Here is a 27,320-nt window from a genome sequence, read left to right as displayed (position 1 = left end):
CATGTTGTTAGACAAAGGACCCATTGTAAAGAGTTACATTTTTGATTCTGTTAGACACTAAGGCCCATTTCTCAGAAAAACAGAAACTTATCAGGCCACAGAGACATGGTGTGATTTCAGGGAGTGTCTTCAGTCCATATAGTCAGCTACCCTCGTCCTTCGCCTCAGACGCTGCACAGACTTTTTTTGAAACTCTTCTCGAATGTAATAGTAAAAACGTCTCCTTTCAGCGCTGAAAGTGAATAAAATAAGTAAAGTCTGAATGCTTTTGTTAGCTGATTTTATGCTCCATGTGTCAATACAAATTATGATTCATCGATTAAGATTTCCATTCTCAACATATGTAAAAAAAGAAAACCATAGAAACATATTTTATAAAATGCATAAATATATGCAAATGCAAATATATGTCAGTTATGACATCACTCTCTCTGTGATATAATATCATTCTCTTTTGTTATGACATCATAAAACAGTCTCTAAGTACTTCAACTTTCCCAAGATCTTTCATTCGAGCTCTGAAGAAAGACTGGAGACTTTTAAAACTTGTAACATGGAGAATCCGGAGTTTATTGAGGACCTTGAAGAATTTTATATTAGGGTTCAAAGAAGGAGGTTAGAATATTTAAATTCTAGGTGAAATTGCAGGACTGATGAAAAAACTTAAAAGATCTTACAATTTAAATGCATCAGATGAAGATGAAATAGTGGAAGCTATTCTTCAAAATTTTAATCAAGAGCAGCAGCGTCCAAGCTGGAGTATGTGGGGCTTTTTATCTAATTGTGGAGAGTCGTTTATGAGCGGGTTGAGTTTTGGCCTGGGTTTTGGGGCAGCTGCAGGCATTGTTCTGATTGTATGTACAAAGCTCCTGTCCTAAACTGTTCTGTCCTCTTCTGAATCTGGATGGTGCTTGAGGGGGAGGGGTCCCCGTCGACCTCATCTTCAGTTGCAGAACCTGGCTCTTGGGACGTGGAATGTCTCCTCTCTGGGAGAGATTGGGAGAGGGGTTCCTGCCTCAAGTGGAGGAGTTTAAGTATCTGGAGATCTTGTTCACAAATGAGGGAGAAAGGGAGCAGGAGATCGACAGGCGGATTGGGGCAGTGTCTGCTGTGAAGCAGGCCCTGTACCGGTCTGTAGTGGTGAAAAGAGAGCCAAGTCAAACAGAGACAGCTCTCGATTTACCAGTTGATCTACGTTCCCACCTCATCTGTAGTCATGAGCTTTGGGTCATGACCAAAAGAACAAGATCACAGATACAAGCGACCGAAATGGGTTTCCTCTGCAGGGTGTCTGGGCTCGACCTTAGAAATAGGGTGAGAAGCTCCAACATCTGAAGCTGCTGCCCCATGACCCAGAAACAGCGGCGGAGGAAAATGGACGGATGGACAGAGGTTTTTGTTATCATGCAGTTTCTAAGGGCTCGGCATGTAAGAGGATGAGGACGTTCTACAAACAATTCTACAGATGATTTTACACTTTCACTTCTTTTGCATGACCTGTGGAGGTCAAGTTTTATTCACCAGTTAGTTGTTTTCTCTGTTTAATTCCCTGAAATTGATTCACTTACCTGGGGATTATACTGTTTCTTCGGTGGAAACTGAAATCCCGGGTACGCCTCGCTGGAGGAGAAAGGTTACTACTTATCTGACAAAATGAATACAAACACAATAGAAGAAAAGACTAAATAGATTCCTCAAAGTGAGGTCCTTACCTGGGTCCTTGGGACTTTCTGTTTGGAAGCCATAAGGCTACTGGGTCTTTTGGACCTTCTTTCCTGGCATGAAGAGAAAACGACGTTACTCACCTTGAATGTATTGATTCTTTTTGTAATGGACAACCAGGTTGTTTACCTGTAATTTTGGGTTTTGTTTGGTTACCTGCAGCATCCCCTGAATTGGGTGGTTCATTTGGAGGTACTGGTTCTAAAAAGTTTTAGATACTTTGATGGTAATGTGAACTGCACAGTGGCACAGTTGGTAGGTAGAGCTGTTGCCTTGCAGCAAGAAGGTTCTGGGTTCGATTCCCGGCCCAGGTCTTTTTGCATGGAGTTTGCATGTTCTCCCTGTGCATGCGTGGGTTTTCTCCGGGTATTCCGGCTTCCTCCCACAGTCCAAAAACATGACTGTTAGGTTAATTGGTCTCTCTAAATTGTCCCTAGGTGTGTGTGTGCATGGTTGTTTGTCCTGTCTGTCTCCTTGTTGCCTTGCGACAGACTGGTGACCTGTCCAGGGTGACCCTGCCTCTCGCCAGCAAGGACAAGGATGGATGGATAATTAATTATTAAGTTTGCATGTTCTCCCTGTGATGGGTTTTCTCCGGGTACTCCGGCTTCCTCCCATAGTCCAAAAGCATGATTGTCAGGTTAATTGGCCTCTCCAAATTCTCCCTATAGGTGTGAGTGTATGTGTGCATGGTTGTTTGTCCCGTCTGTCTCCGTGTTGCCATATGACAGACTGTCGACCTGTCCAGTATGACACTGCCTCTCACCCGGAACGTTAGCTGGGGATAGGAACCAGCAAGGACAAGGATGTACAGAAGATGGATTGAACCAGGGGTGAAAGTAGTTTTAAATTCTTGGGGGTACTATGACAAAAAAAAAAAAAAAAAAAAAAAAAATATATATATATATATACACAGAGCCTCTTTTTCAACAGTGGAGCTATAAAGTTTGAAAAAGGTTATTATTCTGGAGAAAGTCTAAATAAATATTTAGCCCAATAAATAAGAGGCAAAAAAAAAAGTTTGATAAAGGAAGTTTCTCAGACTCTGAGCCCGACAGCACCAAACTATTTTTTATATTAGACAATGAATTTAGTTTCACATAATTATCGCGTAAGAAGCCATTTGCTTGTTAAATACTTAATGAAAAAATATTTACCGTGTTTGATGTTTGTTGTAAATGACGTAAACTCACAAAGAACGAGGTAATTAGTCCAAGTTTGTCGTTTATTGAACGTTCAGAAACTACAGCGGCTGCGATGCGCCAAAACAAAGGAAAAAAACCTGAACAGGTGATCAACTCTAAACCACTTGCACATTTTTACTCTCCGTCTGTTTCTGTGTCATTTAAACCATGGCAACCTCCTGCGCTCCACAAGCCGACCAGAGATTATGTTAAAAACATAACATTCAGTCCGTTAGATATCGAGTTTGCAGACTTGATATTTATTTTGCGATCATTAATAAGCCTCCCTGAACACAGCGGTAGTTGATTAGTTCATTTTAAATTCCTGCTCTGTTATTTTGGTAATGGAACCGAAACCCACAGAATTGCGCAAAACCTTGTTGAAACAATAATTACTGAGATTATTATTGTTGTTGGGTCATTAATTTGAACACGTTTTGTTGATTTTTTTTTGCTGTTGTTCTTTGACAAAGTTACGAACGTTTTAAGCGAGTCAGAGGAGGAAGTGCTGGTCTCAGCCTCCTGGCGGCGTTCAGTTTGTCACCTAATGCCGAGATCGACTCAAAACCTTCCGCGATCAACGTGTGGCAGCCCTGGTCTAGTAAAGCACTAAGAGTTCAGAAACAATATGAAATGGGAAAAAAAGCTATTTATCAACGGATTAAGTCGTGTTTTAGATTGTTCTTGAAAAACGAATCAGTCACGGCTGATTAGTGGGTGAATTYACGGCTGCACAGTGAACCCATTCATGTTTTACAGCAGACAGCCGCTCCCCTCTTGCTGTATGTTTCTACCCCTGGAATACCAAAATGTCTGGTTAGTTTGTTGTAGTGTACAAAACATAAAATGTATTTAGTTAATTTTTACAAAAGAAAATGGAAGAAATGTGTGTAAATAAATGTTTATTACTTTTTAAGGCTTAAACAGCAATGCATGTTTACTTAAAGTTCTAATTTGGGGGTTATTTGTACTTTTTCTTTATGTAGAATACATTTTTTGAACGACGTGTATTTAAAAAAAATTACTATAATGATAAAACACGGAGCATTAGAAACACCAGATAGTCACACAGCTTGACCTAAACTCCGGAACAAAACTAGTTTGTACCGCTTTTTGTGTTTTTACAACAAAACTGCCACTCACAACATGGCTCCCCCGTTGACGTAAGATCCGGAAAGTCCACTTCTCTGTCTATGGAAGCGCGCAGTTCACTTGGAGTAGACTTTGGCTGCAAGAGACCTTAAACACCATACTTGGGCATCACCATATAAGCAAGTACTTTGTGTTATCTTCCTTTGTTGCTTTTATCGTTCCTTTAAATCTCACTACGACGTTGCAGCTGCTGGATTAGCAATGATGCTAGCTACTGTGAGCTAATCTAACTTGTCATTTCTTAAAGGAAAAACCGTTTGCATAATCTGACTCGTGGTTTGACGAGGATTACGCAAATTTACGTGGAAAGTTAACATTACTTATTTTTGACTAGTTTACTAAAAATCTGGTTAGAAACCATCATGACCTCTTATGTGATCAGCATGAGGGATGTTGCTGGAGGTCATCATGGGTAAAATGCAATTTCAGTTTATATATTTAAATAATTGTACTCTTATCATTCGTCACACAGTGACGTCATATGGTCAATTCAGGCGCTATGAAAGCAACAAAGTAAATTTATTCAATTCTCTGTATTTGAGATGATGATGACACTATATCTAATTGCAAGGGAAAAGTTATGATTTCTGTTGACCTCTGGCACTCTAGCAACACACCATGTTAATGTAAATGCTAAACAATGTACAAACCTAAAGCCTTGACCAATTTGAATCCCATGCTGCAAGAAATTAAATAGCTAAGCTATCACTCAGTTTAACCAGCAGTTTTTTTTCCTCAACTGCTGGTTGGAAAAAAAAAAAAAAACATTTTTGATTCCTTGAGAGATGGCAGTCAAATTCTCATCACAAGTGTGTTTACAGTAAGCATATTTTCAGGCAGGTAGTTTGTGGTCTGTCAGGTTATTGCTGCTCCTTCAGGTTTGTTATGGTGTGATGCACAGCAACAAGTGGGGAGGGGCAGCTGGTTAAAAGAAAGCCATTGCAGTTTCCCCTCGCTACGAACTGAATGCTGCTTTTCTGTGTTTGGTTCTGGTTCTGGGGATGCAGAGCAGACCAGAACCAGAAGACCTGTGTGGTCTGGAAGGTTGATACGATGACAACAGGTCTTGAATGTGTTGTGGTGCTAAGTCATTCAGTGATTTATAAGCCAACAGAAGTATTTAAAAGTTTATTTTCTGAGCTACAGGGAGCCAATGGAAGGACTATAGAACTGGGTTGATGTGTGCTAGCTTTCTAGTTTTAGTGAAAACGCTAGCAGCAACTTTACCCCTTTAACCTTACAAAGGCCGACTTTGTAACTGTCTTTATGTGTCTCTGAAGGTTCAGGTCAGGGTCCATCACTACACCCAGATTTCGCGTCTGATCGCTAGTCTCTAGCTGTAATAACTGAAGTCGTGTGCTGACTCTAGATCGTTCCTCTTTAGATCCAAAGATAATGTTTCTGTTCAGGCAGTTATGGCATGTCCATGCATTGATTTGTTCTGCGCCTCTACTGTGTTTGAATGGGTTCATGGTCACCTGATATCGTAATGCAGAGCTGTGTACAGGTGTAGTTATGGTAGCTAATTTTATTACTTGCTATTTTATGAGCTAGCAGGAGCATATTGATATTAAATAGGAGGAGACCCAGGATGAAACCCTGGGGTACCCCACATGCATTTACAAGTCATATAGTTTGCCACTTTTAATTTTTTTTTTTACCTTTCTGTTTTTCTGGACCAGCTGAGCCATGGCCAACTTTCAGATCCGAAAGTACCGGGATGAGGACTCTGAAACCGTCAAGGAGCTCTTCACCTCAGGGATGAATGAGCACCTGCCTTCGTCCTTCATGCACGTCCTGAAACAGCCGCTGACTCAGATGCTGCTCATGTGCACCTTCTGCTCGCTCATGACCACCTCCCAGTCCTTCCTGCTGCCCGTCCTGGCCGTCACCCTCCTCCTGGCCGGAGTCCGGCAGATGATCGTCTATATGTTCAACGGCTACATAGACGCGTCTTTGAAGAATGACCTCAACGACATCAGCGAGACCTACCTGCGGAAGAATAATTCGTGTTTCTGGGTGGCCGAAAGCGACGGTCGGGTGGTCGGGACGGTGGCGTGTCTCCCCGCCGAGACAGCACCTGGGTTTTTGGAGCTCAAGCGCATGTCGGTGCGCCGCAGTCACCGGGGGAAGGGAATCGCTAAGGCTCTGTGTCGGACAGTAGCGGATTTCACTAGGGAGAGAGGTTTCCCTGCCGTCATCCTTTTCACGTCTATGGTCGCTACCGATGCTCAAAAACTGTATGAACACATGGGTTATAAGAAGATGAGCCAGTTTCCTGTACCAGAGTTTTTTGCGAAAATCATCAACTTCACTCTGATTGAGTACAGACTCGATTTAGAGGAAGAGAAATAAAGCGAGTGAAACCGACAAACTCTTTAAAACGTCTTTGCAGTTAGTCTATTTCATCTTTTTTTGTGACTAGTTCAACTTCCGCTGTTACTGTCTAAACAACGCCCATTATGCAGCATGTTTTCTCCTACCGCTTTTGAGTTGTTTATCTAGGCATTTAAAGATGTCAGTAAACAATAATCCCAGTAAGGAAGCCATATTTCTCTTTTTCTGATAATCTGCTGTTGTGCTGCCATATATGGACATGGTGGCTTCTGGTTGTTGATGTGAGTGTGTGCAGGTGCATGGGGAGGATCTGGGCCATGTGTGGGGTGTGGGGTGAGCAGTTTTTCATTGAAAATAATGTACAAATATGCTACATATTTCAGCTCCAATAAACATAATGGTAATCACTTGTTACCAAGTTCTGCAGGAACCTGCAAATAAACTGATTTAAATCAAATAAGGAATACCTGGCATTCATTAACGAGCCAATCTTTGGTGTTTGGAGTTTAAGGTAATTTAATGTAAAAGTGTAATTTACAGATGTAAACATTATTATATATAGAACCCGTTTGTTTTCAGAAGTCACCGGCGCACTTTCTGGGTCGAAACGTGTTAAGTTCTAGCAAAGGTGAAACAACTGGAAAGCTGCTTGACCCATCTGAACATCGAATATTCCGAATTATCAAAGAATAACTTTGATAACTGCATCAACGGTCATAAGCATAGAAGGAAGTTCCACTTGCTGCGTTCAAAGCGCCTCGGACATGACGCAGTGTTTACAGACAACCCTTTCTGAATTAATTTGTTTTTGTTGTAACGCCATGAAACTTTCAAAATCCTCCAGGCAACATTCATACAGACAGCAGAATAACGGTCTATATATAAAATAAATAAATAAATGAAAAGCAACTTAAAACACCTTTTCTGTTTTCGTTTTTCCGAGTACCTTTGAATGCACCATTATTGAACTGAAGTGGGATTGGAAGAAGAGGAAGCAGGTATGCAGCGGAAGCCTTGATGGGGTTTTAACAGCAGGAAGAAACGGTCTCTGTTTTCATCTCATGTATTAATATAAGGTAACGAATTTGTGTTTATTTGTTTGTCCTTTTCCCCTGCAGAATCCCATAGAGCGTTGGTGTCAAATCCTCCTTAGCTCTGTGAGGCTAGGAAGAATGCTAGCAGCTCTTAGCCAGTCTGTTATCAGTCGTTAACGGCGCTCAGATTTATGACGGTTTTAATAACGGGCACAGTGCTGACTTGTTTATTTGCACATTAAATGGCCTGCAAAGATTTTTAGCAGCTTGCTACTGTAACTGTTACGAAGCATTCCAGTCAAAAGCCCTTCAGTCATGTAGCTTATTTGAGGTCAGTGTGGTTAAAGGTTAAACTAGTTTATAATCTACCAGCGACCAGTTGTATGTTTTGCCACCTGGATAATTGATTTAGCAAATAAATACAGTATCATAGTCTTAAACCTATTAATATTTTTGCCGCCGCAGCCACAAACTTTAATCTATTTTGTGGGGATTTTATGTAACAGACAAGGTATAGAGCATAGTTGTGACGTAGAAGGAAAAGGATACGTGTACAAATCTTTTATGCAAAGTGACACAAATAAAGAATATGTTTATGAAGTAATATTTTAATAGGTTACAAACTGTGACCTTTTAATATTTTTACATCATCTGTAAAAATTGAATGTCCCACTGAATATAATTAAACCTAAAAGAATAAAATTCTCACTTTAAAAACCTAACCAGTTTTCCAATAATAGGTCTTATAAAAGCAAACTATTTCTAAAAGAGTCGTGTTGGTGTTGTGGCTCTACTATTGATTATCGGGCCTAAGGTTCCTGACCTGAATTGACAGGTAGACTGAAGCATTCAGTTTAGTCTCATTTGAGGTTTGCCAAAAGGACAAACTTGGAATAAAGTGTTCAAGGGGGACTGAATACAAATGCCAAATTTTTTATTGTTTTATTTGTTAAATGGTTTGAAAACTTCATAATTTTCCTTCCAGTTCAGTTACGCTCTATTTTATATTAGTTTTTCAAATGAAATCTTCCCCGTAAGCTGTTGTTCACAAATTTCTATATTCTTCTCTTGTCGAAAAAACCACTCACAATCTCGCAAATTAGAATCACACATGAGCAAGCTTGTTCATTAAATAACTCATTAAAAATCATGTCAGACGGATGCTACATGAAATACATTTGAGTGATTCTATAATTGAAGATACATTTGGCACTTCAAGAAATTACAAAAAAAAATTTAATTTCTTAAAATGTTTCTTAGGTAGTCTGTTGAAAAGGCATTAAACTTAAAAAAAAATCTGTAATTGCCAAACATTAGTATTTTATAATTTTTTCTCAGAAAAAACGTATGTGTTGCGGTATGTTACGTCAACTCTGTTACGGACAATATAGACAGTGAGTGAAAAAAACCATTCATTCTAGCAGACTAAAATATTTTTATTCCATTACACCAAGTGTCCTACAACCCCAATACTTTAAATTGAGTTGTTTTACTTAAAAATACAATTTAAAAAATCAAAATATACTCAACTTTTCACAGAGTTGTTCGCATAGGGGCAAATGTTTTTCATTAAAACTCATTGAAAACCATCATTCTTTTAGAAATAAAATTGGTCAGTAATACTAAATCACAGCAGAAGTCAACCAACAATGTCTATGGTGCTCTAGACAACAGTTTTCCTTTTTTTTGTCAAAGTATGTCATAAACATGTCAACTCTATTACCTAACAGAGTTGGTGTTAGTAACAGAATTGACAGGACCATAATAATTTAGAACTGAAAACTCTGTTACCATCAGCTCTGTTACCCTATTTGGTAACAGAGTTGATGATAACTGAATTGACAATTTCAAACATTTTTATTAAAAACTTCACTTGTGAGTGGAAATGCTGAAAATACATAACACCAATGAGATAATGGTTTAAAAACCATTAAATAAACTTGTCTCTGATCAAAAATCTGTGGTATTTTTATCATGATACTTTGGTAACAAGACTGACATTGAAAAACATAACCCCTGGTGATTGTGATTTTTAGACTAAAATATTTCCCAGAGAATGGCACATAGACCTCTGTGTGTTTGCTCTTATCAGTTAAAGTAAGTGAACTAATTTTATCCAGTTTATATAGCTGTAGAAGGCAATTCCACAGATTTACAGGGACAAAACCATCATTTACAACATCAACATTTTATTCAGGCATTTTAACGGCAAGCCCCGCCTACTTGGGAACAGCAACTGCGCTGCGTTTTGGGGAAATTGCAGTCGACGATACAGATGGATGGATTCAACAAGTTTGAATGACACGACTTTTTATGAATATGCAATGTTGTGAAGGCTCTGCACAAAAACAACAAACGAACAACCAACCTCCTACTGCTACTTTCTGTTGTCTTTGTTTTTGTTTCTGCCAGGAGAAACATCCGGCTGTTGATTACCTGACTCCTGTGACACAAAATAAGTGTTTTCATGGTAGTTTTGCGAATTGCGTCCATTTCGATACATTCAAAAAACTTTTATAAAAATATAAATTTTTCCATTAAGTTATTATTTATTTATTTTATTTTTTTTGTAATATACAGCTTTATGGTTAATGGAAATGCACCTTAATTAGATACATTGTAGTATGACTCAGAGATCTGAACTCAACTTTAAAAGAAGGCGTAGACATTATGTTGAGAAAATGTTTGTGTTTTTAATCAAATAGTTTGCAGTATAAAGGTTATTCACAATCTCTTCACATTTGTATCTTTTTTTTTTATTTCATTAATTTCATTGACCAGCAGAGCCATGGCCAACATTCAGATTAGAAAGTACCAGGACGAGGACGCTGATGTCGTCAAGGAGCTCTTCACCTTGGGGATGAGCGAACACGTGCCTTCGTCCTTCACCCACGTCCTGAAACAGCCGCTGACCCAGATGTTCCTCATGGTCACGTTCTGCGCCCTCATTACCAGCTCCAAGTCCTTCCTGCTGCCCGTACTGGCCGTCACGCTAGTCCTGGCCGCGGTCCGACAGATGGTCGTCTACATGTTCAACAAATACATAGAGACCACCCTCAAGAAGGACCTCGACAACATTGGCAGGACCTACCTGCGGAAGAATAATTCGTGCTTCTGGGTGGCCGAAAGCGACGGTCGGGTGGTCGGGACTGTGGGGTGTCTCCCCTCCGAGAGAGCGCCCGGGTTCTTGGAGCTGAAGCGCATTTCAGTGCGCCGCAGTCACCGGGGAATGGGCATCGCCAAGGCTCTGTGTCAGACGGTGGCGGATTTCACTCGAGAGAGAGGTTTTCCTGCCGTCATCCTTTACACATCCGTTGTGCAGACTGACGCTCAGAAACTGTACGAACACATGGGTTACACGAAGATAAGGGAGTTTCTCATTCCAGAGCTTACGGCTAAAATCCTGAACTTCACGCTGTTTGAGTACAGACTTGATTTACAGACAGATAATGAAAGAGACTGAAACAGCAACATTTTTGGGTTGATGGTATCGTTCAGTTATTCTCCAGCTACCAAGGGATGCCACATGCAAAGAAAACTGTTTGCATACCACTACTATAAAACAAACACACTAAAGAGATCAGTAAATCACTATTGGTCTTTATTAGAACATTTTTAGGATACTATTGTTTAAACAGTGTCTCAATCCGATTTTGGTATTGGTCCGATATCAGCCAAAAAAGTGTCGTATTTTATCTGCCGATAGAAGCCCTGCACTCCAGGATTTAATCTGGCCCAGGATTTCTGTTCAGCAGCGCTTCCACCCCGCAGCAGACTATTGGGAAATAATAAACTGGTCATTTGTTGACTATTGCTCTTTTGAATACTATCACTTGATCAAGCATTTTCTACCATTCCACACTACAAAATAAGTAATAAAAGTATGGCTGATACATTCTGATGTCATATCTGGTCAATATCGGTATCGGCCAGTACTCAAATCAATATCAATATTGTATCATAAGTAAAATAGTTTTATCGGGACACCTATGCCATTGTACAATAATATCTGAGAGGAAGTTAATGGGTGTATGCTGACTGACTTTTATGATAATTATTTTATTATTTATTTCCTAACTGCTTAGTTTCTTTACAACTATTTCAGACATTTTTAGGTAATCCAAGCTGTGCTCTCGTTAATCTTTCATTAAATCTCTGATGTGCCCAGATATAAAAACTTCTTATGTACTTTGTTCTTTATATAAATGTAAGGGGTTTGTTTTCTTCTCTTGATCAGGTGTATTTTACCCATCAGCAAACCTAGTTCCGATTTTGCTACTTCTAATCTTGATATTACCTGTGAATGAGGTAGTTAAGGATGAAAAAGGACAAATGTAGATTGAGTTGGATGCCTAAATCCATGTTAAAATAAAAATAATCAGGATTATGGTTTGATTAATGTTTGAGTCATTTTCAGTAAAATGAATGGTATAGATTTGCAGAAGAAGCTTTGTCACAGTGTCTTATTTTGATACATTTTACTTCACCTTTCAGAAGGTGAAGGTACGAGAGGACTTTACAACAGTTAACCAGAAATATTCAATTTAATTAAAATTACTGATACTGATAGCAAATGTCAAAGCCAAGAAGTTAATTCAGTCCAGTTATACCAGTCCAGTTATATTCTGAGTCAATTACAAACATTCAAATTGATCCTAGTTGTCAAGCAATGCAGTCAAGTTAAGTTTATTGTTAAAAAAGTTATCTAAGGAAACAAGAAGAAAAATGCAGCAGAACCAGAACCTGGCTCAGTATGAACAGCCATCTGCCAAGACCGACTGGGGGTTTTATTTCAGAGAAAGGATGTTATATCAACGGTCACACACGGTGGTACTGTTATGCTCTGGGGCTGACCTGGAAGTCATGCTGTCACTGATAAAACCAAGAATCTGACTGGTCGTCTTCATGACCATAAACTCAGACTCATTTAGGGGATATAACATTAAATACAATCTGAGAAACATTCGCGAACCTACTGTTCATTTGCTCATAAAAGCAAAATAATTGGTTTGAAATGGCCTAGTCAAAGTCCAGACTTGAATTAGATTGAGATGCTGTGTGTAATAATGGTCTGTTTGTGCTTGGAAAATCTTCGTATGGCTAAATTAAAATAATTCTGCATAGAAACGAAAATACAATTCCTCCACCGCAACCTAGGAATCACTGCCAGATATAGAAAAAAACTAATTAAACCTAGTAACTAAAACTAGTTTAATAACTAAACGCAGGTTTAGTCTCCAGGTGACCAGGTTGCTTTGGATAAATGACTTTTTGTTCACTTTTATTTATTTTTTGTCTAATATTAAAATCTCTGATTACCTGAAAGATTTGAGTGGGATAAAAGCAGAAGACAGAATAATAAGGCTACTTGAAATATTGAAAGTAAGTACCATATAATCGCCTTAAAAGAAGTCATTTTCGAAGTGATTTATTTATTTTTCTTTCTTTTTCAAAATTACCTTTGGCCAAAAAAAATAAAATAAAAAATTAGGAAGGTGACAATATGTCAAAATATTGCATAAAATATTGTCTGCGTTTATATATTTTTTTGCTTAAATGGCCAACACCGAGTTTTGGTGTTGAACATGTCACCGGGCTCCTCTGCTCCTCTGTGGCCGGCCGTGTCAGGCATCAACTCGGACGCAGCAGGACGGATCCGTCCGGTCAGACAACCATAGATGGATGTAGCTCTTCAGGGACGCGGAGCTGAAGCGAAGCCGGATTTTTGACACAAGCTGGTAAGACTCAGCAAGCAGCTGTCACTCTGAGTGTTGACGCGTAGATGTAAAATATCTAAACAAAACAATAATTTATACATGATAATAAAATAATGCTACAAGTGGAGTTAAACAGGTTTTATTTCAGCGAGTCAGCCGGTGCATGCTAACAGCTTCTGCTGCTAGCAGCTGCTCAGGGAGTGCCTCACTGACAGCTGACAGCAGCGATGAACGCTGATAAAACTACGCGGTTTTATGTCAATTTTAATATGTAAATATGCAAATATTTTAATTGTAATTGCTAGTTAAAAAGGTAAAAACACGTAACGACTCAATAGGTTTTTGAATTTAACGCGTCTGTAAACAGGCATCTGAATAATTCAGCGTAATTTCCCTTTAATTTCATTTATTCGATTTAATAGCAAATCCAATCAGTTTCCTGGTTCAGTACTGTTAATATTGAGTTTGAACATGTTGTCAATAGGCTGCCACACCCATGGTTGGATTTAATCAGAAATAACAGCGACTATTGAATCTACTTCACATTATTTATTTATATTTTGCTGTTTAACTCCTCACTTGCATGGAGCCACTCAAAAATCACCAGTTTGATGTAAGACACGGTCAGTTTTCACCCAAATACACTAGATAGCATTAAGTCACTCCAAATCTGCACTCCAAATCACTGCACTCCAAATCAAAAAGAACTAAAGTTTATACTCTGGCAGTATTACCAACAGATGACCTACTTTTCTTGTTTAACTTGTATTCTAATGAATACAATATAAATGACTTGTAACACAAATTCAAATTTAATAAATCAAGCACTTGGACAAAATACCTGTGAGATAACCTTGATAAATTACCTGTAAAAGGAGGTAAAAAGCAAAATGAATGATTGAAAATGAATGAGATTGTAAAAAGAGAGTATTAAAAATCAGCTTTTTTGAGATTACATTTCTAACATTAGCTGTTTTTAAAGAAATGGCTTTTTTTTCTATTTAAATTCTGGTCCAAACTAACTGCAGTAAAACTGTTGAATTATCCTCAAAATAAATAAAAATTATGAATATCTTTATTTGGAAGAAGAAGAAGTAAGTCCCACTTACAGGTTTCAATAGAGAGTGTAAACATGTTGGACTGGTCAGATCAGTCTAATATTTTTGTCCTCCATGCAAAAAATACTAACCCGACATGATACCCCGAAACATGGTGGCAGCAGCATCATCCTGTGGGGATGCTTCTCACCGGCTACAATAGAGTGCATGAGATGAGCATTGCACTATACTAGAAAAAGATGCATTGGCCAAATTCTTCTTACAATATAGCGGTATTTGCTATAGATCCATATTTTCCTCACTTCCTTACTTCCGACACTCTCTTGTAACTGTTCACATTTTGGTCATTTGGGCATCTACATCAGCTTGAAAAAGTATTCACACCCCTCGAACATTTGCGTATTTTATCACATTACAACCGCAAACATTTTAATGTGAAAGACCAACACAAAGTGTTAAAAACATTTGTGAAGTAGAAAGAAAATTTTACACCACACTTTTCAGTTTATTTGTTAAAAAAACATGTATAATCTTCCCACTTCACAATTGTATGCCACTCTGTGTTGGTCTCATTAAAATTCCAGTGATTTATATGTATTTATGTTTGTGGTTGTAATGTGACAAAATGTGGAAAATTTCAAGGGGTGTGAATACTTTAACAGGCCACTGTATTTACTCAAAAACAGTCTGAAAATATTACATGTAAAGTGCACATTTCTGACACTTTGATCACAATGACAAACAAACATTACATTGCATCCTTTGCACACATCAATAAGGCAGTAACATTACTTTTTACAATAATGTAGTTTAAGTAGCCCAGTCAAAGTTCAAGCCAAAATCCAATTGAGAATCATCGGTAAGGTTTGAACGTTTGTCACTGATGTTCAGATATTTTGCAAAAAAGATCTTTTTCAAAGTGAAGTCCATCGTTGTCATCAGTCTTGAGCGCACACACGTCGTCATAGCGACAAAATCAACCAGCAGTCTGTTTAAAGCTATTGCTGCTGCTGTTCTTTTTTTTCTTATTTTCGTAAAATATAAATTGTTTCACACATACAAATTTCCTGTTATTCAGATAAGGCTCATTATTCTAGTTTTCTTCATTTTTACCTTGACAGTTGCCACTCGTGTTTCCGGCCGGCCAGCAGACGGACTGGTCATAATGTTTCTCCTTAAAGTCACCTCTGTTCCTGCTCGTCAGGCTTGGTGGAGGTGAGACGTGGGGTATTGCAGAGCTGTCTTTTTTTTTCTCTCTCTCTCTGCCCTCATCTCCCATAAGGAGGCAGATCTTTGCCTTAAGCTGTCCACCGGCCGTCTCCTGCTGTGGGAGATGAGGATGCGTCCTCCTCTCCGCTTCCTGCTGAGCCGTAGTGTCCCCCCTCCCCACCCCTATATTTTGGTTCTGCCTTTTGCCAATTTGCATAAAAGGGGTGCAAAGAGACTGCAGGGGTTTGCTTGGTGTCCCTCAATGTCCCGTTGACGTAGAATCCAGCACTTTTTTTTTTCTTCCCCTATGGTTCTCAGTGGCTAACACTTAGCGGTTAGCTTACAGCATTCGCTTCCACAGCAAAAAAAGATGACAACAAAGCACACAGAGGGCAGTTGAGTTTAAAAAAAAAAAAAAAGCTCCTGCCTCTGGGTTTGCTTATAAAAGGGAGTTAATCCTGGCTCTGTGATGGGCCACAATATCACCAGGCTTGTTCTGAATGAAATCTGCTTGCAGCGAGCAACGATACAAAGCATCACCTGGGTGCTCAATGCACACTGAAACAGAATCAGATCAAGATAAACTGGTTTACAAGCTCAGTAATGCCTGCTGCCAGTAGTTAAAACTCTGTATTTTCAGGCTAGTTATTGATTTTTTTTTATGTAATTTTTTTGTTGCTTATGCTAGCAAAGAAAGGAAATAGAATTTTAGCAGTGGTTTGTTGAAGACTGCAATGCAGGGAGAACAGAGATATGATGCACTTTTTTTTTTCCTGCATTGAGGATTTATTTTTGTTGGACAGCCATAACTTTGCTAAATGTCCTAGTAGGAAGTGCTCAACTGATCTGTTTTATGCTAGCATGAGTGAATGTCTCTATTTTTTACTACGATTGCGATTACTCTAAAAATTATATATATATAAAAAACAACTACCGTATATATTACTTATTTTTTAGGTAACTGTGATACAGAATTCATAGCACCACAAACAAATGTTGCTCTAAAAATTGCTCCTATTTGAAATAAGCTTCTTCAGTGCGCCACGTATTGAAATAACTATGATTTATATAACAAACAGCATAAAGAGACTTCATTGAATCATATTTTGAAATAACTGATATTTATTGATGCAGGTGGAGAAAATAGTAAAAAATACATTATACTCTGTTTTTTACATTAACTGGAATTAACTGAGAAAATGAGCTCGGCGTTTGCTAATTGCTGCTGCTGCTAGTCTGCAGGAGCGGAGCCATTTTTATTTCGTTTTCTTATATCAGGAGGTGTTTATTCACCTTTGAATGGTTGTTATGGGAGATTCAATGATTTCTCAACATACTTGACTGAATCAAAGCAACATTCCCAGTGTGTTTTTTGGTTAGGGAATAACATTATTACACAATGTAAAGTAAAAAAGAAAAAGAAAAGTCAATTTTGAAAATGACTCAATATTTAAGTTCTTTTTACAAGAGTTTAAGGGTGTAGTTTAATTCTGATTAGATTAAATACTCTGTTTACTAATCCAGTTACTCCTAAATAGTTACACTGGATTTTATTTAATATAATAAGATTAGAGGGGGCTGAAAATAAATTCACACCACACTTTTCAAATTTTGTTTACAAAAACCCCAAGAAACAGGCAATTAAAAAAAAAAATCAATTTCCTTGTAAGATCAAAACAAAAAAAACACACATGGTTTAAGGTCGTAAACTGACAAAATTATGAATATAAATCATTTTATTTCTAGTTTTTTTTTAACGTTAAACATGCAGGCTTTAGGACCCAGCGACGGTGTCGGGGCCTACCCCCCCCCTCCCTCCTGCAGAAGCCAGTGCAGACACTGACACAGTGCAGTGCAAGCCGCTCAGCTGACGCGTTCACAGCCGAACCAAGCGTGGCTGCTTGGAGTTCTTTTTCTCTTCTCTTTTTTTTTTTTCTGCCCCCATTTTCTTGGCTCGGCCATTTAAATCATCTAAGGGCTGGATCGGCTCGGAAACTTCCTGCTTCCTGGGATGCGGTGAGGGAAGGTGGGATCCTTGCAAGAAGACAGAACAGAAAATAGAGAGAGATGCTCCAGCAGCATCTCTGAATCTGAATCCCCCTCCTCTTTCTCTCTCTCCCCACTACTACCACCACCTCCCGTCTAGCCGATGCTCTCCTTAATTTAATATCCCAGTCCTTCAGTGAAGACAGGCAGTTTTTTTGGGGGGTGACGCTCAGCGACCGGTAAACATGTCACAGACCAGAAGGAGCACATACACCCGGGTGAGTGCGTGGCCGAATATTGAAGTTGCCTGTTTTCACTGTGTCATCTCCTGCTTTCAGCAGATCGGGGGGCTTCTAATCCGTTTCAGCCGTGCCGCTCTCCTCTCCAGCATCAGTTGTCGCCTCTTTGTTTGGCTCAGACGCCCCTCCGGGGTTCAACATTGTTGCTTTTGTTATGACTCAACTCTCTGTCGGTATATGACATAGGCATTTATTTGGGTTAAAAGATTAAAAAAATTTTTTTTATCAGTTCAGATTTTAAAAAACCCCCAACAAAACCACAAAATCCAAGATTCCTGGGAGACTTCCTGTCGGTCATCCGTCTCTGAGTCAGGCTGGCTTCCCTGTCACAAGGAGGGATGACATCAGTGCTTCAACTCAGAAATTTCCTAAAAAAAAACAAAGAAAAAAGTCAGCTATCTTTACATCCTTCAGATCGGAAAGCAGAGTAGATATCAGGGGTGTCCCGATACAACTTTTTCACTTCCGATATGATACAAATATAAAACTGATGCGACATCAGCGCAAATCAAACAAACATTTGTTACTTATTTTGTAGTGTGGAGTGTTAGAAAATGTTGGGTCCAGTGATATATTGATTCTTTCATGCATATTTGAGAAATTCTTGAATCTCCATGGCAACCAATCAACTGTGCAAAACGCCTGGGTGGACCTAGCTCCGTCTCTGAGATGCAGCTCCTCGTCAGAGCTTCCACCTCACAGAGCAGCCCTGCCCCTGGACTCCGCCTCTCAGCTCCTTCAGACTAGCCAGCAACAATTAGCAAACACCTGGTGGAGCTGAGCATCTGCTGAGCTCATTATAGGAGCTACTTCTCAGTCCAGCACTGGTAAAAACATTTTCAAAGGGTTAATAGAGGAGCGATGCTGCTCCAGAAAGAGCAGGCATTTTTTTAAAGAGACAGAGGCGCAATTTCAAGGCATTAAATTAGGAAGTAAAATTTCTTAAACATCATGTTTGATGTATACAGCATTTCTTATTATTTCAAAGTGACAGAGTTAGTTGATTATGCTATAAATCGATACTTTGAGCCTGGAAAATGTGTAATACTGCCTCTTTAACCAGTGGGTGTGCATGCGGGATGGTAGCGACAGAAATGCAAGATCAAATTAAATCCTGGAGCAGACTAAATTCTGGATCGGAGTGCTTCCATCTGAAATATTTAATGGAGGCCGATATAATCCAATACTCGTTTTTTGACTGATATCTGATATCCATATGGGATAAGGGTAAGCCCTAGTAGACATTAGGTCTTTTTTGTTTTAAATAGTTTTTTCTAAAATAAATAAATTCTGTGTATTGTAATAAAATGGACATTGCAGACGATTCATTTAGAAGTTTTGTTTTTCTAATTTTGTTTGAGGCTTGCTCCCAGTGGGAGGTTGCATTGTAAGAGTATAGTGACACTAAATAATTCAACAGTGCCTGTTCAGGTGCTCTTCCTCCAACACGTGGCTGTCGGGTCGAAACTATAGAACTACTTATTACTGACTGTCGACTTAAATTAACATTTTTTAAGCACAAATATCCTCAAGGTATTCCGTATGAACCTTCAAAAATGGCGCCTTGTGTATCATTTTTCATTCTTTATTGTTAAGAACCGAAACTTTCTGATGTAGTTTCACTGTAACTATTAGTCAGATCTCCAAGTTCTTAACTGTGATCTGGAGGCTTTTTTATGGGATATAACCAGTTAAAATATGCATTTGTATGCTGATTTTAAATTATTTACTAGCTTATGGTTTAGTAATGCTTGCTTTTATGTAAGCAGTTGATGCAGTGCATATCTGAGATTATAGGGCTGCATCGCATCGGGAAAAATGGAATTGCAGTGCTGACTCTAAACTTGCTTTTTCGTCATCCCTACTGCTACCCTAAACTTAAAGCTCGACAAATTTTTTTAGCCTTTTGATGGGTTAAAATAGTTTGACAAATACTTTTCTAGCTACCTGCTCTTTGTGGTTCTAGTTACAGTGAATAGGCCTATTACCATAAATCAATCGATCGCAAATATAAATTAAAAGGAATAATTTCCACTTGCATCATTTATCCTTTTTCTTTTTTTCTCTCTGTTTCTACCAAAATCTGGACGATAAAAGTCTTCAGTCTGGTGCTTTGATCCCAACTGGCCATTTTTTTTTAAGGACAATTTTATTTACAGAGACTTCATAATTAATTTTATTTGTTGTTTCTGTTGTTTTGTTTATTTAGTTTGGATATTTCAAAATGTCTTCCCGTTTCAGTGTTAAATCGTCATGAGGAGTTTATTRATATTTGAGAATGCGTTCTTGCATTATTTTGCCATTACCGCAGTATTACCTAATATTGTTGTTTTGAGAGCGTATGTATTGTTTATTTCAATAACTTCTGGGACCATTTATCATCCAGAAGTTTGTTTCCATCTGAGGCATTAAAGTGATTTGGACTGGACAAATTAGTCTTGTTTTTTTGACTGACCTTTATGCTGCTGCTGTTTGTTATGAGTTGCTTCATATGTAGGTTTTCTAGCTGGTTTAACCTTTAAATCAAACGGGCTACACGGACGGTGTGTGTTTACAGTAAGCTCAAGGAGAGGCCGGTCATGTTCCTTTGGAGAGTAATAAAATCTTCTTCTGTGTGTGCCGTTCTGCTGACTCACCATCAGTTCTTGGACATTGCACTGTTAATTGGGTTTTGCAGCATTATTACGTTATAAAATTAGTGAAAGCAAAGATAGGTTTGGTTCAATGTGTGTTTTCCTCTCCATGTACAAGCTCTGCATTAAGAAGTGCCAGAATGATTTTTCATTTCCTTAAAAAAGAAAAAGCAGGATCAGGACAAGAATGTTGTTTGACTTTTTTTTTCACCCAGACATCTGCGGGGGTTAAAGTAAAAGTATAAAAGTTTTCTATTGATGCACAATATATCGGTATCAGTATATCGGTATTGATTCGATATTTAATTGCTTGTGTGACAATAATGGTAGTTAAGCACCGGATTGTGACGTGTTTAACTGAAGCAGAGGAGAAGTGGTGAATTTTTCACTTTGTCAACATTGTAGAGGAATATGTAAATATTGGCTATAACAGCAATATTAATATCGTTATTGGCCCAAATTTTCCCATCAGTTTTGTTTATTTATTTACTTTTTTCTGTCTCTCCTCTCAGATTTGACCAAACCTAACCCTATACCGCATGTAACAACAGTGGTCACTTGTACAGAAATGTGTAAACATTTAGAATTTGTAGATATCTTAAAAAATAGTTGTATGTTATTACTGGACACTTGCTCAAACCTCAAGCGGTATAGTTTTAGCTTCACTTGGTTCAAATTCACTAAAGGAATTCTATGATATAACAATTTTGTCAGAAGGGTTTTTTTATTTAAAAAAAGGAATAAAATGTCTCTTTATTAGCATATTTTATTGCATTTATAATATTATATAAAACATTTTTTAAAGTTGCTTAATGAAAAATCTGCAGAATGTGCAAAGTTTTTTTTTTTTTTTACAATAGTCTGAGAAATGAATTGATTGCTCGTTAGTTGCAGCCCTGGTTTACTTTATATTTGAATGAACTGTAAGTGCATTTCTTATTGTATTTTTAATACCAGCTTTTATCTGCTGTTTCTGCTGCAGCACATGATCTATTTTTGGTGTTCTAAAAAAAAAAAATCAAAGCAGAATCACTCCATTTTCAAAGGCTTTTATAAAAATTTTTTTTACACTTATTCATAATCAGGGATGTAAATTTGACAGCCCAGCCTAAAATGACAAGAGAAAACAGCTGGAAGTAACAGAAATAGATTATATTCAGGACCAATGTGAACAGAAAGCTGAAAAGTAAAAAAAAAAACCTGAAAGAGTAATTTGTGAACTCTATGGAGCATAAAAGGACGTAAGTTGTTTTCAGTCACCATCCGTGTTGCGTTTAGGTGAGCTAACCATGGTACTTGTCCCCTGTCCCACCCAGACCACCAGCAGCGGCAGCAGCAGGATGAGCTCGGACGGGGGCGGGCGGCCCGTCAAGGTGGGCTCCTTGGTGGAGGTGATTGGCAAGGGGCAGCGCGGCACGGTGGCCTACATCGGGAACACGCTGTTCGCCTCCGGGAAGTGGGTGGGCGTCATCCTGGACGAACCCAAGGGCAAGAACGATGGCACGGTGCAGGGCAAGCGCTACTTCACTTGCCAGGAGAACTACGGCATTTTCGTCAGGCAGTCACAGGTAATGCAGAAAAACAAAACCACTTTTCGAAGCATCTTTGTGTGGAGTTGAAAATATATGGAAGATGTGCCGCAGAAATTCACCGGTGACCCGGAGCAGGGCTGTTCCTTCCCACCTACAGCTCCTATGTTTGGATGGTTTATGTTTAGTTTCAGGCCCTTACTGTGGGTGGGAACATTTCCCTCTGCAGTAAGACCCTGTTTTCCATTGCTGCAGGTTTGTTTTTATTTGAGTTTGTGGCATATTTTATCTCAAAAGTTTATGTAAAAGGCTCAAATATATACATACACCTCCACTGATATGTGGGGTATTTCAGTGGAGGTATTTTCTGAAATGTAACAGAAAAAACACACACATTAATAAAGTCCTGTCATAACCCTTGCTTTATATTCAACCACTCTACTTGTCAAAATTGCTAAATAATATTTAAATAAGCCGTTTTTTGCATTTTGACACCATGTTTAACCACCACTGATATTTTTAATAGGTTTAAAGCTAAAGCCACTCCAGAATGTGAATGCTTGTCTCTTTTTCCCATTTTAAAACTTGTTTTTGTTTTTACAATCATTGTCCTATAGGAATACCCAGCTATGTCCAGGTTTTAACCAAAATAACCAAACTATTAGAGTAGGGCTGGGCGATAAGGCTGAAAAACGTATAAAACATATCAGTCTGTATCAATAATTATTAATGAGTACTTTGATTTAAATATCTGAAATACAGCCAGACTGGTGGCATGACTGCTCCTCCTTTTTCCACAGTTTTCACTCAATGCCGTTACTTTTTATTTTTGAGGAAAGGTGGTGAAACCTGAAACTGCTTCTGCTGCGCAAGTTACTCAACAAGTTGTTGCTAGGCAACCAAAGAGCGAGTGAGTTAGTCAACGCTGCCCACCTAGCTTAGCTGGCCATGAGACGTTGAGCGGCTAAAGCCTTTCCTCTGCCTACATCTCCCAGAATGCTGTGCGGTTCTGGATCAGAGTTCATCGAAATTTTCAACATTCAATTTATTGATGTTGATCACATCTCCATCGCCAACATCCTTATCTTCTGCTTTCTTTCGAAGCTAAAGTAGCTGAAACTTCAATGCCTGAAATGTAATCAAACTTCTGCCCAACATAAAGTGGTTTAAATGTAACGCCACAGTCCAGGCAGCTCGGCTGTTTGACACATTCAGGGCTTCTTCTTCCCCTTGAACACAAGTTTATCGGTATGCGTGGCTCAGCATGTTTTACATGTGTCTTCCTGTCATCACACAATAATCCAAGGCTGTGATTAAAAAATGCAGATGTGTTTGGTTTGTCTTTATCTCCATCTGACTTTCCAATGTGTTTTCAGAGCCCATCCTGTAGTTAACAGTTGAGCGAAATATTTTAAAGGCCTTTCATTAATTATAAAAAGTCTTCTGTTGTTTTATATCGGTGAAACATGAGGTTGATGAGGGTGTTGGATCCGTCCGCCTCGTTGTAAAGCAGGCTGGTGGTGGAAGTCTGTGAGATTTTGTTTTTTTTTACAGACATGACTGACTGCTTCCTGCTCTCTGACTCTCTATTTCAGATCCAGCTGGTTGACGACGGCGCCGACACCTCTCCGGAGACCCCCGAGCCAACCACCGGCAGGGTCCCCAAACGAGGTGAGCGCTTGCATGTGTGAACCAAGTCGAACACGTTCGCAGAATTTGCTTTTAGTGTTTCCAGAGACTGGTCGGTAAGGTGGCCGACAGATGCATATGGCAAATATGCGCTTAAATGTGACAGTGCTTGATACTCCAAAAACACAAGCTCAAAAAARTAAATAAATACAGCAGAAAAAACATGCAAAGGAAAAATGCTACAATAACAGAAAATAGAAAACCCCATGCCCAACAATCAACAGAAAAAGAAATTCAAAAGAAAGATGCTGCAACTGCAGGCAAAATTCTGCAACAACAGGAAATGGAAGCAAAAGAGAAAAAATTACTAATACTTAACGTAACTAAAATGTTATTTCTGTTTCATCTTTCACACACATATAGATTACAAAGTGCTTCACAAAGTCAAAACAATTAAAGCTAAAAACAAAAAACATTAAGCAAAATAGCAAAAACAGCAACAAGCATAAAACGCTGCAAACTCATGCCGCCACACAGGTGTCCTCCAGGCCACTAGGGGGAGTCTGGAGTAGGTAATTTTAGCTACGTCAATACACTGCTGTTCTGTAATATTGTAAAATAATGCGCATTGGAAACAGACATGAACAATAATGCACCTTTTCATCCTCTAATAACATCCCGTCTTCACAGAAGGTCTGGTCACTTATTTTGGTGGCCGACTCCCCCTAGTGGTCTGGAGCTTTTTGTGGGTCGAGTTTGCAGCATTGTTGCTGTTGTTTTTGCTGTTTGCTGCATTTTGCCTTTTACTTTCATTTCCTTTTGATGCAATTTTTTTCTGTGATTGCACACTTTTTTGTTTGCAGCATTTTTCTGTTGCATTTGATCTTTTTTGTGTGTTTGTGCTTTTTGTTTTGTTTACACTTACAGGCCACCATGGGTTAGGTATGAAGAAAAAAACGGCACATGACACAGTACTTGTTCTTGAGTGTTTTATATCTTCAAAATGATCAGAAAAAAACAAATTATGGCTTTCTAATATACTTTATAAAACTAATCTTAATAAATAGAAGTATGAAAACGGCTTTCTGCGATGTAAAAACAATGTCTCTAAAGTGTTTAACAGATCCATTGCTAAAGCTTAAAAAAAGGGAAAACATCAGTATACGGGACGTTTAATAGAAGTGTTTCATCTGGAGATGACAGTGCAGTGTAATGTGGTCACAATCTGTTTAAAAGATAACATTTTGTATTGACTTTATAGTCTTTATGACAGGATGTCTCTAAACTTTACAACTTGTAAAGCAGAGTTGTATGATAACGATAGTTGAGTATGTGTCTTTGTTTCTTTGTTTTATCTCTGCAGAAATCCTGGAGTCGTCCAAGTCTGCCAAACTGGTAGGTCAAATGTCATCCACACTGGTTTAAGTTGTGTCCAGTAGAAAACACACTAAAAGTGACTGTGTGTTTCTGTTTACTATAAAAGAAATTCATTTTCAGCATGCTTCAGCACTGATCTGATAACTGCCAGTTTAACCTGTTAAATGATGCTTCGCATTCATGCAGAAACTTAAAAACTTAAAAAAAAAAAAAGAAATCTGAAACCAGTAATGCAGTTTAGCTTCTTTGATGCAGAATCCAGAGTCTAATGTTTGGTCCAGCAGGGGGCGGTATTTCCTTTCAATTAAATCACATCTGATGCTGAATGGGATGTAGATTAGCATGTTTTTAGTGTATGATTTATTCACATGTAGTTTATGTGACATTTTCAGCTCAAACTGTTTTACTGCTTACCTCAGTCTATCAGAAATCTGATGAAAGTTCCCTGAAAAGAGGTGAAACTTTCACAGCTTTGAGATCTCATCTTTAAGTAATAGCTGAAGTAACGCTACAAAAACATTTGTGGTATTTACCACACTTTATTTGCTGTTTTTACTGTGCCTTGCAAAAACTTTTATACTCCATTTTGTCATTTTAAAACCTCAAACTGCGGCTTCTTTTATCAGGATTTCAAATGACAGGCTGACACAAAGCAGCACATGACTGAAGGAGAAGAAAAGTTAGGCAGAGTTTTTCAATTTTCAGTTTCCTACTGCTAACTACCATTCAGTGGAAACAATGTCCTTCAGCAGTCACATATGTGCAAATGGAGCAAAAAGAGTTTAAATGCTCAAGCAAAGCGATAAAAAGATTTTTTTTGTCACAAGAAATGCAGTGGACACGGTAAACATGAGGCACAGGATGCTCTGGTCTATGGAAGCCCATCTCTGCCATGAAAGATAAACAACAGTCCAATTACAAGTTTTAAATTCATAATTTTCAGTTTTAAAGTCATAAATTATGACTTGAATTTAAAGTCGTAACTTTGAGTTTTTGAATCATAATTATGAGATTTAGTCATAATTGAGTTTTAAAGTAATAATTATGAGTTGCAAAGTCATAATTACGGGTTTTAAAGTAATAATTTTGATAAAAGTCTAGTTCCACTGGAAGATTATTTTGCTGAAAACAAGACATTTTCCACATGTTATAAGTAAAACAATACTTTTTTTTACTAAAATTAAGGAATTTTTGACTCAAAACAAGCTTCTATATCTTGCTTAAAAATAACTTCTAAGTTTGTTTTGTCTTATTTCAAGTGAAGTAAGATATTTGCACTATAAACTATTCCAAAAATACTTGGTAACATTTAGTTTGTTTTTGCAGTGTAAAAAGTCTTGTTGTTCCACTTTGCTTTCATCCTCTACTCTGTGTTGGTCTGTCACATAAAATCCAAAAAAAACACATCAAAGTTTGTGATTATGATGAAATGCGATAAAGTTTAATAAATGTTAATACTTTTGTAGGACGCTACATGTGCAACTAATGAGAAAATTAACCAACTAAACGACTTGTAAATCTGTCTACGGTTCTCTGAAGATGACCAAAAATCACCCGAGTTCCCGTCAACCCCTGCATGCTGTTGTCTTTCTCTTGACCTTTAACCTTCAACATCCCCCAATCCCCACTCCTTCCTCTCCCTCCTTGGACAACGCAGCGAGGACTGAAGCCCAAAAAGGTGCAGCATGTTTCCCTAAACTCGGTACTGTTGCAGTGTTCTGGTGATGATAATGGCCGCTGTTCAGAGCCACGTGGTAGCCGTGGCTCTGAATGGCCTTGCCGCTGCATCATTCCCATGATTCCTCGCAGCTCACCGCTCCGCCGCCCCTGCTGTTCGTAGAGAGGTGCTCTGCTCTCTCTGCGTTTGTATGAGAGAGTCTGTCTTCACCTGAACCGTTCACGCAACCTCACCGGCTCACTCTGCATTCGTTCTGCTCCGTCCGCCACGTTTGCTCCGTCTCTGCACTCTGTGCCTGTCTGCTTCTTGTGCATATTTACTTGTGATGAAAGAAAAATAAAGGAGACTTTATTTTTGATAGACACTTTTAATATTTTCAGACCTTGTAGTATAGGTTTGATTTTAAATTTGTACAGTTTTCATATAGTATTTTTGCATATTTTCATTCATAGTGAATCAAAAACGTTTTGCTAAGCTCAGTTTTTTGCGTATGATCTGTAAATTGGAAGATATTACTACACTAGAAAATCTACTTTCTTTAAAAAAAAATATCTTAAGATAATAATAAATAAAATTATTATCAAGTTAAGTTCAATGTACTGTATTCATATCCTTTAATCTTCCTCACATTTTGTCACATTACAACCACAAGCATTAATTTTCAATTCTTGGCTCAAATTTCTGATTAAATTTAGGTCTGAAGTTTGGCTGGACTTTGACTAGGCCACTCTCGTGAATCTTTTTCAGGTTTTTTTTTATCTTTGTGCTGTGTCTTC

The 27,320-nt window shown here is 38.4% G+C and overlaps 3 protein-coding genes across 15 annotated transcripts in view; all 3 read left to right on the top strand.

The window, feature by feature from the left end:
• The first annotated feature begins 444 nt into the window (after window positions 1-444).
• On the top strand, window positions 445-6,852 carry LOC103458195 (probable N-acetyltransferase camello). 3 transcript variants are annotated; one of them, XM_008398843.1, is made up of 2 exons: window positions 445-615; window positions 5,741-6,852. In XM_008398843.1, the coding sequence occupies exon 2, from the start codon at window positions 5,748-5,750 to the stop codon at window positions 6,411-6,413; it is 666 nt and encodes a 221-aa protein (XP_008397065.1). In that variant the 5' UTR covers window positions 445-615; window positions 5,741-5,747; the 3' UTR covers window positions 6,414-6,852. The 3 variants fall into 3 exon arrangements, with proteins under 3 accessions (XP_008397065.1, XP_008397064.1, XP_008397063.1); XM_008398842.2 differs by lacking the exon at window positions 445-615 and adding an exon at window positions 4,030-4,181; XM_008398841.2 differs by lacking the exon at window positions 445-615 and adding an exon at window positions 4,033-4,177.
• A 495-nt stretch (window positions 6,853-7,347) lies between these two features.
• Window positions 7,348-11,818, top strand: nat8 (N-acetyltransferase 8). Of its 2 annotated transcripts, none has more exons than XM_008398830.2 (2): window positions 7,348-7,471; window positions 10,211-11,818. In XM_008398830.2, the coding sequence occupies exon 2, from the start codon at window positions 10,218-10,220 to the stop codon at window positions 10,890-10,892; it is 675 nt and encodes a 224-aa protein (XP_008397052.1). In that variant the 5' UTR covers window positions 7,348-7,471; window positions 10,211-10,217; the 3' UTR covers window positions 10,893-11,818. The 2 variants fall into 2 exon arrangements, with proteins under 2 accessions (XP_008397052.1, XP_008397051.1); XM_008398829.2 differs by having other exon boundaries at window positions 7,349-7,471; window positions 10,214-11,818.
• A 1,147-nt stretch (window positions 11,819-12,965) lies between these two features.
• The window catches only part of dctn1b (dynactin 1b), a 38,464-nt gene continuing 24,109 nt past the window's right edge, over window positions 12,966-27,320 (top strand). For 3 of the 10 annotated variants that reach the window (XM_008398833.2, XM_008398832.2, XM_008398831.2), the window contains exons 1-5: window positions 17,271-17,677; window positions 21,648-21,899; window positions 23,456-23,531; window positions 24,853-24,884; window positions 26,524-26,568. In XM_008398833.2, coding sequence (XP_008397055.1) covers window positions 17,645-17,677; window positions 21,648-21,899; window positions 23,456-23,531; window positions 24,853-24,884; window positions 26,524-26,568 — 438 coding nt within the window. In that variant the 5' untranslated portion in view covers window positions 17,271-17,644. Of the gene's footprint in view, window positions 13,168-15,331; window positions 15,420-17,270; window positions 17,678-21,647; window positions 21,900-23,455; window positions 23,532-24,852; window positions 24,885-26,523; window positions 26,569-27,320 lie in introns of those variants that run through there. The other 7 variants (XM_008398839.2, XM_008398838.2, XM_008398835.2 and 4 more) reach the window with 4 other exon arrangements.

Source organism: Poecilia reticulata, linkage group LG22 (assembly GCF_000633615.1).
Source record: "Poecilia reticulata strain Guanapo linkage group LG22, Guppy_female_1.0+MT, whole genome shotgun sequence".
NCBI lineage: Eukaryota > Metazoa > Chordata > Actinopteri > Cyprinodontiformes > Poeciliidae > Poecilia > Poecilia reticulata.
Note: the sequence above shows the minus strand (reverse complement) of the source record. Positions and strands in the feature narration are given on the sequence as shown.

Excerpts from the sequence above, each read along its gene's own strand:
- LOC103458195 (XM_008398843.1), top strand. The coding sequence starts at position 5,748 with ATGGCCAACTTTCAGATCCGAAAGTACCGGGATGAGGACTCTGAAACC.
- nat8 (XM_008398830.2), top strand. The coding sequence starts at position 10,218 with ATGGCCAACATTCAGATTAGAAAGTACCAGGACGAGGACGCTGATGTC.